This window comes from Vulpes vulpes, chromosome 3 (assembly GCF_048418805.1).
Source record: "Vulpes vulpes isolate BD-2025 chromosome 3, VulVul3, whole genome shotgun sequence".
Classification (NCBI taxonomy): Eukaryota; Metazoa; Chordata; class Mammalia; order Carnivora; family Canidae; genus Vulpes; species Vulpes vulpes.
In genome coordinates this window covers 8,617,786-8,631,414 of record NC_132782.1, presented here as the reverse complement: position 1 = coordinate 8,631,414, position 13,629 = coordinate 8,617,786, and the positions used below count along the sequence as shown (strand labels likewise).

Sequence of the window (13,629 nt, the reverse complement as noted above, 5' to 3'; positions counted from 1 at the left end):
ATGATTCCATAGTTGTATGTATTGCAAAATGATTATTATAATAAGTGTAGTTAACATCTTTACCCTATATAGTTACAGAATTTTCTCCTCTTATTATGAAAACTTTTAAGATCTACTTTTAGCAGCTTTCAAATATATGTATAGTTTATTGTGAAGGGTGCTGACCCAGAATTATTATCTTTATATATTACTGGATTAGATTTGGACAGAAGACACTAATCTTTTTTTTTTTTTTTTTTCGAGAGACACAGAGCAATAGCACATAAACTGAGGGAGAGGGGCAGAGAGAGAGGAAGAGAGAGAATCTTAAGCAGGTTCCACACCCAGCTTGGAGCCCTGATGCAACACGGGGCTCAATCTCATGACCTTGAAATCATGACCTAAGCCAAAGTCAAGTCGGATGCTTAACTGACTGAGCTACTCAGGTGCCCCCAAAAGACAAAAATCTATTCAAAGGGGAAAACAATAATAAATGTAGAAAAATTCCTTATGTGGCTACATTAAAATATAACCCAGAAACTTGTTAAAAATAAATAAAAGGAAAGGTATAATTTAATAGAAGTAAAATAATGCAAATGAATGTAATTATATGCAAATATTTTTTTAAGCTTCCTCGTAGGAAGTTATGATCCTGATGTAGTAATAAAAATCTTAGGATTTCCTATAGCATCCTTGGCAAAATAATTTGAATATTTTAAAATATATCTGAAGATCTTAAATTTGAATAATCCGCAATTCTTCTTTGTGGCATGCAACTCTCTATGTGAACTCTAGCGGTTTTCTTTTTTGTAAAAGGTTATATTAATTTTCAACACTATGTTGAGTTAAGGGTCAAGTTTAATCCATTAGGTATTAATACTCTGACTGAACTACATATGATGTGGCTAGGATTGTCCCCAAAACTACCACCTATTAAATTAAAATGTCTATTTACAAAACAAGTCACTAGTTTCAACTTCTTTAAATTGGAATTTACGATAATGTACACTGTGTTCAGATTTTAACTCTCAAAAAGTTAATTTTCTTTAAATGTATTTTGTTTAGAAATGAGTGTAAGTAAAATCATAGAGGTAAACAAAATTAAGAAAACTACTTAAAATTGCATGAACTGTAAAAGTAGGTTAAACATCATTTTATGTTACTATGTTTGAAAGAAAATAGACAGTGAACCTTAGCTTACCAAAGATAGAATAAAATTAAAGTTATATTCTTTTAAATACTCTAAAATGCAGACTTCCCATTTTGAGGTATTTGTTATACACTGTGTATACTAATTACATAAGAAAGAAAATTTAGAAAACATGTTTTTTACTGTTGAAAAGCTAGACTATAATATGGAGCATAACATACTGAAATAAGCCTTTGCTATCAAATTAGAGCTCTTATCACAAATGAAAGATATTCCATGCTCCTGGCTTGGAAAAACCAGTATTGTTAAAATGTCCATATTACCCTAAACAATCTAGACATTCAATACAATCCCTATAAAAGATCAATGGCATTTATCACAGAACTAGGACAAGTGATACTAAAATTTGTATGGGACTACAGAAGACCCCAAATTGCCAAAGTAATTCTGAGAAAGAAGGACAAAACAGGAGGTATCACAATTTCAGATTTCAAGACATACAAGAGCTGCAGTAATCAAAACAATGTGGTACTGGCACAAAAACAAATAAAAATATCCATAGAACAGAACAGAGAGCCCAGAAATAAACTGAGACTTATGTGATCAATTAATTTATGACAAAGGAGGCAAGAATGTATAATGGGGAAGAGTGTCTTCAACAAATGATGTTGGGAAAACTGAACAGCTGCATGCAAAAGAATGAAATTCGACTAGTTTCTTATACTATACACAGAAATGAACTCAAAATGGATTTAAAGAAGTGGGGCATCTGGGTGGCTCAGTCGATTGAGCGTCCAACTCTTGATTTTGGCTCAGGTTATGATCTCAGGGTGTGGCATCGAGCACCATCAGGCTCTGAGTTCAGGGAGTTCAAAGAGGGCTTATCTACTGCTTCCTCTCCTTTGGCCCCTCCCTCTCTCTAAAATAAATAAATAAATCTCTTAAAAAAATAGATTAAAAAACTAAAGTGAGACCTAAAACCATAAAACTCCGAGGAGAAAACAGGCAGTTATTTAACATTGGCTGAAGCAACCTTTTTCTAGATAGGTCTACTGAGGCAAGGGAAACAAAAGCAAAAACAAATCACTGGGACTACACCAAAATAAAAAGCTTTTGTACAGTGAAGGAAACCATTAACAAAATGAAAAGGTAACCTACTGAATGAATGGGAGAAGATATTTGCAAATCACATATCCCACAAGGGATTAATATCCAAATATAATGAGCTTATACAACTCAATACCAAAAACTCCAAATAATCCAATTAAATATGGGCAGAGGACCCAAAGAGACATATTTCCAAAGAAGACAAACAGATAGGGGCACCTGGGTGGCTCAGATGATTAAGTGTCTGCCTTCAGCTCAGGTCATTATTCCAAGGTCCTGGGATAGAGCCCCACATCAGGCCTCCTGCTCAGTGGGGAGTCTACTTCTCCCTCTGCCCCTGCCCATGCTTTCTCTCTCTCTCTCTCAATAAATAAAATATTTAAAAAAAAAGATGACAGATGACCACAGACACACAAAAGATACTCAACATCACTCATCATCAGGGAAATTCAAATCCACAATGAGAGACAACCCCACTTGCAACTGTCATAATGGCTAAAATCAAAAAGACAAGGACTAAAAAGTATTGGTGAGGATGTGGAGAAAAAGAAACCTTCCTGCAGTATTGGCAGGAATGTAAACTGGTGCAACCACTGTAGAAACAGTATGGAGATTCTTCAAAAAATTAAAAACAGAACTATCCTATGATCCAGTAATTCCATTGCTGCATACTTACCCAAAGAAAAGCAAAACAGTAATTTAAAAAGATATATGCAGTCCTATGTTTATTGAGGCACTATTTACAATAACCAAATTATGGAAGCAACCAGAGTGTCCATCCACAAATAAGTGGATAAAAAAAAAGATGTGGTATATACACAATGAAATATCACTCAGCCATAAAAAAGAATGAGATCTTGCTATTTACAACAACATGGATGCACCTATATAGAGTATTATACTAAGTGAAATAAGTCAGAGAAAGACATGATTTCACTTAAATATGCTATTTAAGAAACAAAACAAAGAAAAAAGGGACAAACAAAAAGGTACTCTTAAATTCACAGAGCAAACTGATGGTTGCCAGAGGTGAAATTAAGAGGTACAAACTTCCAATTAAAAAAAATGAAGTCGGGGGATCCCTGCATGGCTCAGCAGTTTAGTGTCTGCCTTTGGCCCAGGCCATGATCCTGGAGTCTCTGGATCGAGTCCCCATCAGGCTCTCTGCATGGAGCCTGCTTCTCCCTCTACCTGTGTCTCTGCCTCTCTCTCTCTCTCTCTCTCATGAATAAATAAATAAAATCTTTTAAAAAATTAAAAAATAAAGTCACAGAGATGAAAAATACAGCATAGGGAATACAGTCAACAAGATCATAATATACACTGTATGACAGATGGTATATATACTTGTGGTGAGCACCGAGTAATGTCTAGAATGGTTGAATACCTGATATGGATTTGTATAGAAGTGTTGTACACCTAAAACTAATATAATACTGCATATTAATTATATTTCAAAAAACGGTAAAAATATCTAAATAAATAAACACTAGAGATCTTACTAAGTTACATAAAATACAATATAAATGGTGAGTACCAATGATTAGGGGACTACATTTTAATAAAGTCAACAGATGAAATTTAGAAATTATTTTATCAACCACAATGTATAAAATATCATCTTTTGGAAAAATCATAGATAAAATGGTTTTGTTAAATGTCATCAGTCAGAACATATCTACAATCTTGAAATCAAATTGGCTAACAATTGATATAATATATTCCTTAAACTCTAATAATTAAGATTCATCTCATCAAAGAACAAAGATGATCTGGATAGATTCTAAAGAATTTTAATATTCTTACCCATTGCAGCAATGGCTTGATTCAATTCATGATGTTCTACTGTGCCACTTTGGTCTTGATCAATAGTTATGAAGTGTTGCTTCCAAGCATTAAGAGCTGCCCAAAGTTCTTTGAATTCATTAAATCCCATTTTTCCTGTGTAATCTCTCTGATAGTTTTATTAATAAAAATAAGTTTTGATACCAAAGAGAATTTACTTGACCCAAAACTGTAAATCATGACTAAAAAATTGTTAGTATGCTTCTGCAAGTTAGCCAAGTTTAGCATATGAATAGACTTCTGTGTAAAAATGGAAAAGTACAGAATTCAAACAGGATCTTACAAAGTATTTTTAAAGTCTCCAATTTACTATGGTCATTTATAGCCAACAATTGCTTGGTTATATTCAGAAAGCAATTATTTCATATTCTAGTATATTCTATTTTTATTCAAGGATACATCCAACATGGCGATCATAATTCTGCAGGTTTCCAAACTGAAGGCTATAAAACATATTTATTATTTCAATTGGAGTCTGCCCAATTTTATCTATGTAAAATTATGACAATTTCTATTTTATACAAGAAAATGTTTAAAAATTGCCAAAAATACACAATCACCCTTTATCAACAGACTTTAAATGTTAGGGATCCTTGGGGGGGGGGGAGAAAAAAGGATGAAAATAAAGATCACAACTACTTCAAACTACTAACACTAGGCAGGGGATTTGGGTAGTTAGATATACAATGATAAAATAACTGAAAATTACTTTTATAGGTGAAAGGAGGGCTTCAGTGTTCCAAACATAAATGGTAAGTAGGTTTTAAGTAGAAGTCTAACCTATCCACAAAAATCACAAGAACTGAAGGAGTTAGAGATTTAATTAAAGCTTAGGTGAAGGACTGGCTTATGATAACATCTGAAAGGCAGATAAGGGCCAGATCATGAAAATCTTGAATGCCACCCTAAAGATTTAGACTAATGGAAGTCACTGAAGAATTTAAGGAACAGACTTAAAGCAGTGGGGCAATTCTTAAATTTTCATTCCAGAAACATCCTTTCACATTGACCAGACTACAGAGTAAGGTAAGATATAGGTAAATCATTTGCTAGTTTACTGCAATCAATCAAATAAGAAAAATATGAGCTTCTGATCTGAAGCAGCTATTTTCCCTTAAGAGAGGGAAAAGGCAGGAAGAAAAAAGTAAATATAAACATCTTAAAATCGTGGGTTATTAGGAACATTAACACCTCATATCTACAAAACTGTAACTGAAGACTCAGTAGAATTTAATTTTTATAACCCTTATCATAATTGCATTGAACTGGTAAGCTGATTTGCCTCAAGACCAATTATAGGTCAGTCCTGATAAGAGATATTATGTCAGTACAGTTTAGTTAAGCTTACAAAGTTCTTACTAGTAGCTCCTTAAAAATGAATGCATAAATAAATAAAAATGCTTAAAATTAAGTTATCTTATTTTTTGATAAAATATTTTGAAATTTTTATAAATGAAAAACATTTCAGCTAAATTTTAGGCCTATTAAGAAAAAATCATAAAACATTTTATAAGTGAGAATAGCCAATTTACATTAATACAGCGTCAATATTAGAATAGGTGGTTACAGTATTTTCAGATGGACAATTCAACAGACATTCGATGAGCATTCACTAAGAGCCAGGTAGTATGATTTTGTGATTTCACATGCTATTGCAAGAATTGCAAGTATTGTAAGTCCCAGTTTTACAAATGAAGAAACAGAGGCCCAGAATAAAGTTTTCAAGTTTCCAGAGCTAATAAGTGGAAAAGTCAGGACTGGAGCCCAGAGCTCCTTCATAAGGATACTACTCAAGTGGGAAGAGGGTGGCAAAGTTTCCATAAGAAATCTCTGGCTGACATTCAATCATTTTGTAAAGCAAATGATATATTTTGCTTTCAAGTTAACATGGCACACATCCATTACATGGGAAAATCTGAACATATGATAACAAATGGCAAGTGCTGAGTCTTCAAATAAGCATATCTTCCATCACAAAATAGGATTGAGTATATGTGTATATCAGATTAAATATTTTTGACAATAGAGAAGAATTTTGAGGAAAGTTAATAGATTTTCATTTCCCCCAATACCCCATTACAATGGACAAAAAATTAAATCTTCTAAAGTCAAACCATTAGAAAAAAAGAGAATGAGAGATAAAGGAAAAGAATTATGTAAAAAGTAAAAGAAAAGTAGTAGGATGGATGGAAGTTAACTAACATAGACCTGAGAAAGTGGCTTGATGAAAACCTAATAAGAAGAGCTGAAAAGGAGCCTACTTATCCAGAAGACACCAAACATCTAAGAATTGGTATTATATATGAAAAGGGTGTGAAGGTAGAGATAAAAACAGAAGGACCAGTTGAACATCTATTTAAAGAGGATGTAGAGCCTCAAATTCCCTCCTTGCCTCAGCTCCATAGATGGATGCCATGTCTATTCTAACAGAAATCTAGGGATTTACTGTCTGGAGAATTCCTTAAATTTCAGGATACTAGATACATATCCAAAGCACTCACCACTAAAAATAACCAGTACCCCTAATCTCTAACCCTGATATTAACATTCACCTTAACCTTAATCCCAACACTAGCCCTCTGGACAGGCCTCTGAACTGCAGGACACCAGACACCTACACTAACCCTATCCTTAATCTTAACTACTAACCAGTAATCTACAACCCCTAACCCTAACACTAACACCAGTTCTTACTCCTACCCTAGCCCTAACCCTAGATCTGAGAAAGTGGATTTTGAATATGCAGTAAGAAAGCCAAGAAGCAGCCTACTTATCCATGAGAAGACCCCAAACATTTAAGAGTTGGTAGTATTTCTGAAAATGAGTGTGAAGGTAGAGATAAAAACAGAAGGACCAATTGAATATCTATTTAAAGAGTTAACATTTACAGTCTCATACCCCCTCCTTGCCTAAATTTGGTAGATGGCTCTCCCTGTCTATTCTCATAATAGCATAAGTCTGGGGATTTATTTTCTGGAGATGTCTCTGAACGGTGGGATACCAGACACATGCCCAGACCCTTCAGCTCTAACCCCTAACTTCTAACCTCTACCATAATGCTATCCCTCACTCTACTACTAACCCAAACACCAAACCTCTGGAAAGGTCTCAACTAAAGGATGCCAAACACATACCTTAACATTGACCCTGACTCTGATCCTAACCTTAACCTGACCAATTACCTTAGATCAGAGAACATGGCTTCTGAACACACTATAAGGAGAGCTGAGAAGCAGCCTATTTGTCCTGGAGAAGTCTCCAAACATTTAAGAATTGGTAGTATTTCTGACAGTGGGTGTGAAGGTAGAGTGAAAAACAGAAGGAATTGACTGTATAATTAAAGAGTATTTAAAGCACCAAATGCCCTCTCTGCCTCAGCAGTATGGCTATCATGTCTATTCACAACCCAGCAGAAGTCTGAGGATTTACTGTCTACAGGTCTCTGAACTACAAGCTACCAGGGACATACCCAAACCTTTTGCTCCAAACCACTAACCTAACCTCAAATGGTAACTCTAATACTCACCCTAACTAACCTTAACCCTAACCTAACTCTAACCTACTAGAGAGGTCTTTGAACTGCAAAATATTTGGAATGTACCCTAACTGATCCTGACCCTAACCCTAACACTACCCCTAACTCTAGATCTGAAAAAGTGGCTTCTGAACACACAATAAGAAAAACTAAGAAGCAGCCTACTTATCCTTGAGAAGACCCCAAACATTTAATAATTGCTAGTATTTCTGAAAATGGGTGTGAAAGTAGAGATAAAAAAGAAAGACCAACTGAATATCTATTTAGAGAGTATTTAGAGTAGCAAATCCCCTCCTTGCCTCAGATCCATAGATATCTGCAATGTCTATTCTAACCTCAGCAAAACTGGGAATTTATACTGTGGGGAAGGTCTCAACTGCAGGATGTTAGGTACATACCCAAATCCCTAAACCCAATCTCCTAACACGTAACCTCGAACTCTAACCCTCACCAGATGAAGAAGTCTCTGAACTGTAGGATACCAGGCACATACCCTAACCCTAACCCTGACTCTAGGCCTCACCTTAATTTTAACCCTAGATCTGAGAAAGTGGCTTCCTAAATACATGATAAGAAAAGTTGAGAACCAGCCCACTTATCCTAGAGAAGACCCCAAGCATTTAAAAATTGGCAGTATTTTCTGAAAACGAGTGTGAAGATAGAGATAAAAACAGAAAGACCAATTGAATATCTATTTAAAGAGAATTTAGAGCCCCAAAATCCTCCGTGTTTCAGATTGGTATATGGTTGCTATGCCAATTCTCACCACACCAGAAGTCTGAGGCTTTATTTTCTGGAGAGGTGTGGGAACTGCAGGATACCAGGCACATATCTTAACTCCTAATCTCTAATGTCTAACCCTAACCCTCGATCTGTGAAAGTGGTTTGCTGAACACAGGATAAGAATAGCTAAGAAGCAGCTTACCGATCCTAGAGAAGGCCCCAAACATTTAAGAATTGGTAGTATTTCTGAAAATTGGTGTGAATGTAAAGATAAAAACAGAAGGACCAAAGGAATATCTATTTAAAGAGTATTTAGAGACTCACATTCACTCTTTGCCTTAAGTCAGTATTTGGCTGCCATGTCTAGTCTCACCCCAGCAGAAGTCTGGAGTTTTATTCTCTGGAGAGGTCTCTGAACTGCAGGATATCAGGCACATAACCTAGCCCTAACCCTAGCCTATCTAGTAAAAATAAGGCATTTAAGGGACAGTTTATCAATGACTGAGAACCCTGAGTCTGCCCTCTTCCTACTGGACAACTAGCCCAAAAGGAAATCCCTAAACATACTGTTGTTTCCTAACAAACTGCCCTGCTAAGCCATCAGACATGGAAGTCTACAATCAATACTAAACCATGACCTCAAAGCTTCTCACCTGCATTTTAGTTAAAACACGTGCAACCAAGGATCTCAAATGCCTGAGAAAAGCATCAATCACAAAAGACAACCAAACAAATAAACTGGGGAAGAAATTTTGAAGGAAACATAGTTGATAAAAGAAAAAAAAACTTTGAAAAATATATTAATAGCAACAAAAATACATTAACAACAAATACAAAATACAGCTTCATAGACACAAGAGAAGACTATATACATGAAGAGAAGCTCCTGCATTTTAAGAACATCATAGCAGATACAACTCAATAGAAGGTTTAGAAAATAAGATTGAGAAAATCTCCCCAGAGAGGACAGCCAGAGACAGGAGGAAAAAAAAAATAAGAAAAATGACCTCGTCTAAATGAAAAGCATTCCAAAAGGAGAAAATTGAGAAAACATCATTAAACAAAATGTCTCAGAACTAAAGCAAATGAATTCCCAGTCTGAGAAGGCCCACTGAGTTCCCACACAACACGACCAGGCACATCATTGTGAAATTCCAAACCAGGGACAAAAAGAAGATCTCACAAGCCTCCATAGTGAAAAAATTGACATATTGGCAGGACAGAAAGATAAAGTTAACAGTGGATGCTAGAAACAATGGAGCAATATTGTTAAAATTCTAGATGAAAATGATCTGTAATTCAGAGTTCCATATCTGGTCACTTAATTCTGTGGACAAAATGAAAGCACTTTCAGATTAAGTCTAAAAAGATTTTCCTCCTGTGCACTCTCTAAGAATGTTTTTTTTTTTTTTTAAGATTTTATTTATTCATGAGAGATACAGAGAGAGAGAGTGAGAGAGAGAAAGAGACAGGCAGAGGGAGAAGCAGGCTCCATGCAGGGAGTCCGATGTGGGACTCAATCTCAGGACTCCAGGATTACACCCTGGACCGAAGGCAGGCGCTAATCCGCTGAGCCACCCAGGGATCCCCTCTTCCTGAGAAGCTGGTTAATGTTATATTTTATTGAATTTTTTTTAATGACTAGAGATGGAATAAAAGGGAGATCCAACTCAAAAGAGCATGGAAAGTCAGTTCTGGAATGATGGCGAAGGAATGATAGCTTTGCAGCTATGCACAGAAAGTAGACCACAATAAAAAGCTCTAGAATGATGATTAATTTCAGAAAAAGTAAAACAGTATATAAAAAGGAAAATTAATCATACATTATCACAAGACAGAGGAAGAACATTCACATAATGACAATAAGGCAAATAGTGATTACTGACCTACTGAAAATTACTATACAGCTATCCAGTGGATGGAGGAGAACTGGGGAGCATTCCCATGTGGCATACGGAGACAAGAGTGAGTTTAAAGTTCTAAGAGAGTTAATTCTCATCTTCCATAGCAGGATATCAATTGTTAATCACTGAAACTGAAAATCTATAATGATGAAAGCATGCTATTTTGAGATCTGGAGGCAAATTTCAAAGGCATCAGATGTAAAAGATGAATGTGATTTCCTCTATAAGTGGTCAACATCTGGGAGATAATTATGCACAAGGAACAGCTATTTTCACAATAAGCTTTGCAGAACTATTTGACTCTTTAAATTATGTGCATGTATAACTGTGATAAAATATTTTTTATCACAGTTATACATGCACATAATTTAAAGAAGTGGACCCTGAAATGTACGGTCATCTAATATTCGATAAAGGAGGAAAGACTATCCTATCAAAGGCATCAGATGTAAAAGATGAATGTGATTTCCTCTATAAGTGGTCAACATCTGGGAGATAATTATGCACAAGGAACAGCTATTTTCACAATAAGCTTTGCAGAACTATTTGACTCTTTAAATTATGTGCATGTATAACTGTGATAAAATATTTTTTATCACAGTTATACATGCACATAATTTAAAGAAGTGGACCCTGAAATGTACGGTCATCTAATATTCGATAAAGGAGGAAAGACTATCCATTGGAAGAAAGACAGTCTCTTCAATAAATGGTGCTGGGAAAATTGGACATCCACATGCAGAAGAATGAAACTGGACCACTCTCTTTCACCATACACAAAGATAAACTCAAAATGGATGAGAGATCTAAATGTGAGACAAGATTCCATCAAAATCCTAGAGGAGAACACAGGCAACACCCTTTTTGAACTTGGCCACAGTAACTTCTTGCAAGATACATCCACAAAGGCAAAAGAAACAAAAGCAAAAATGAACTATTGGGACTTCATCAAGATAAGAAGCTTTTGCACAGCAAAGGATACAGTCAACAAAACTAAAAGACAACCTACAGAATGGGAGAAGATATTTGCAAATGACATATCAGATAAAGGGCTAGTTTCCAAAATCTATAAAGAACTTATTAAACTCAACACCAAAGAAACAAACGATCCAATCATGAAATGGGCAAAAGACATGAAGAGAAATCTCACAGAGGAAGACATGGACATGGCCAACATGCACATGAGAAAATGCTCTGCATCACTTGCCATCAGGGAAATACAAATCAAAACCACAATGAGATACCACCTCACACCAGTGAGAATGGGGAAAATTAACAAGGCAGGAAACAACAAATGTTGGAGAGGATGTGGAGAAAAGGGAACCCTCTTACACTGTTGGTGGGAATGTGAACTGGCGCAGCCACTCTGGAAAACTGTGTGGAGGTCCCTCAAAGAGTTAAAAATAGACCTGCCCTACGACCCAGCAATTGCACTGTTGGGGATTTACCCCAAAGATTCAGATGCAATGAAACGTCGGGACACCTGCACCCCGATGTTTCTATCAGCAATGGCCACAATAGCCAAACTGTGGAAGGAGCCTCGGTGTCCATCGAAAGATGAATGGATAAAGATGTGGTTTATGTATACAATGGAATATTACTCAGCAATTAGAAACGACAAATACCCACCATTTGCTTCAACGTGGATGGAACTGGAGGGTATTATGCTGAGTGAAGTAAGTCAATCGGAGAAGGACAAACAGTGTATGTTCTCATTCATTTGGGGAATATGAATAATAGTGAAAGGGAATATAAAGGAAGGGAAAAGAAATGTTGGGAAATATCAGGAAGGGAGACAGAACATAAAGACTCCTAACTCGGGGAAACGAACTAGGGGTGGTGGAAGGGGAGGAGGGCGGGTGTTGGAGGGGAATGGGTGACGGGCACTGAGGTGGACACTTGACGGGATGAGCACTGGGTGTTTTTCTGTATGTTGGTAAATTGAACACCAATAAAAATTAATCAAAAAAAAATAAAAAAAATAAATAAAAAGGTAAAAAATATATATATATTTTTTAAATATTTTAAATATGGGGGAAGAAGATCTCACGAGAATAAATTCCATTAATTCCAGACTGTGTCAAACATCTCTGAAGTTCCTCAGCATCCACTTCACCATCCTGTTAAAAAACAATTACAATCTGATTTAGTGCACAGCTATATCAAATTATATTAGTATGTTAATTGGATGTTTTAGGCCAATCAATAAATATGCATTCTTTAAAACTTACTCTATTATCAACTATAAAATTATAGAGGTAATTATTGATAGCAAAGGTAAATACAGAACAGCATACAATATATATATATTTTTCACAACCAAGTTATGTTCTATTAATATTTAAGCACTTCAAATAGAATTTATTTTTTCTACTTCTGAGAAACAGAATAAACATTTTGACCTATCATAGGTCAAAATAATATCTTGTGAGAATCATTGTACCTCTACTTAAAATGGAAAAATGACCAAAATATGTTCAGAAAAATCTCAAAAATGTTCCCCTAATGCCCGTCTCGTGGGGGTATTATTTCTAAGAGACATTAAGTTGTAACTGGAAAGAGAGAATAACTTTCTCCCACCACCACTACCCTCAGCAAAATTTTAGAGTCGTCCTGCATCTTGTTGCAATTCTTCTGATTATTTCCCAAACATTCGTGTTTGAACTTACTATGGGAAATAACACATTTTTTTTACACAAACAAGAAATCACAAGGGAAGTGAAATAGGCTGAGTACTCCCATTATGTTTCAGTACCTCATTATTTTCTACAGAAATATACAAAGTAATTTACTTGGAAGCATCATAAACATTGTCACAAATGCAAAACAAATAGCTCTGAGAAAGGATCAGGAAAGCAAAGTTAAAACATGAACTTCCTTAAGAGTTCATTTTTGTAAGAGACCCAAGAAATTTAAAAAAAAATTACAACCTACTCCTAAGAAGTGTTAAAACACTCATTCTAATGGATCTTTAGCAAGGAATTCCTTATAACAACAATGCCAGTGATTTTAACAGGAATTTAAAAATATAAGCAGCATTCTTTCCAATGGATCATCTATGTGCCTACACAGAATAAGTGTCCCTTTCTCTGCCCTGCATAGTTCTGGGATTTTGCTTACAAAACTTTAGTCAATTCTAAACTAAGAAAATTATTCTATAAAAAAAATTAGCCATATATTTAGAATCAAAACTAGGTTAGCAATTTTTCCTTCAATGATAAAGTCTTTCAAAGGAATTTTTACTTAAACAACAATTACCTACCTTTCTGTTATATAAAATCACTATTATATTTTAAGACTTTGAAAAACCATGCACACACTTCTAACATGATTTGAGAAGATATCATCAGTAAACAAAACAAAACAATCAATGAAGTCTACAGCTG

General features: G+C 35.3%; 1 protein-coding gene across 9 annotated transcripts in view; it reads right to left on the bottom strand.

The window, feature by feature from the left end:
• Positions 1 to 13,629, bottom strand: part of GCA (grancalcin) — a 76,553-nt gene that overhangs the window by 11,188 nt on the left and 51,736 nt on the right. For all 9 annotated transcript variants that reach the window (XM_072751750.1, XM_025994151.2, XM_025994155.2 and 6 more), the window contains 3 exons: positions 12,294 to 12,363; positions 4,481 to 4,524; positions 4,043 to 4,190 (listed from right to left, as the gene is read on the bottom strand). In XM_072751750.1, the coding sequence (XP_072607851.1) occupies positions 4,043 to 4,190; positions 4,481 to 4,524; positions 12,294 to 12,363 (262 nt within the window). The remainder of the gene's footprint in view (positions 1 to 4,042; positions 4,191 to 4,480; positions 4,525 to 12,293; positions 12,364 to 13,629) is intronic.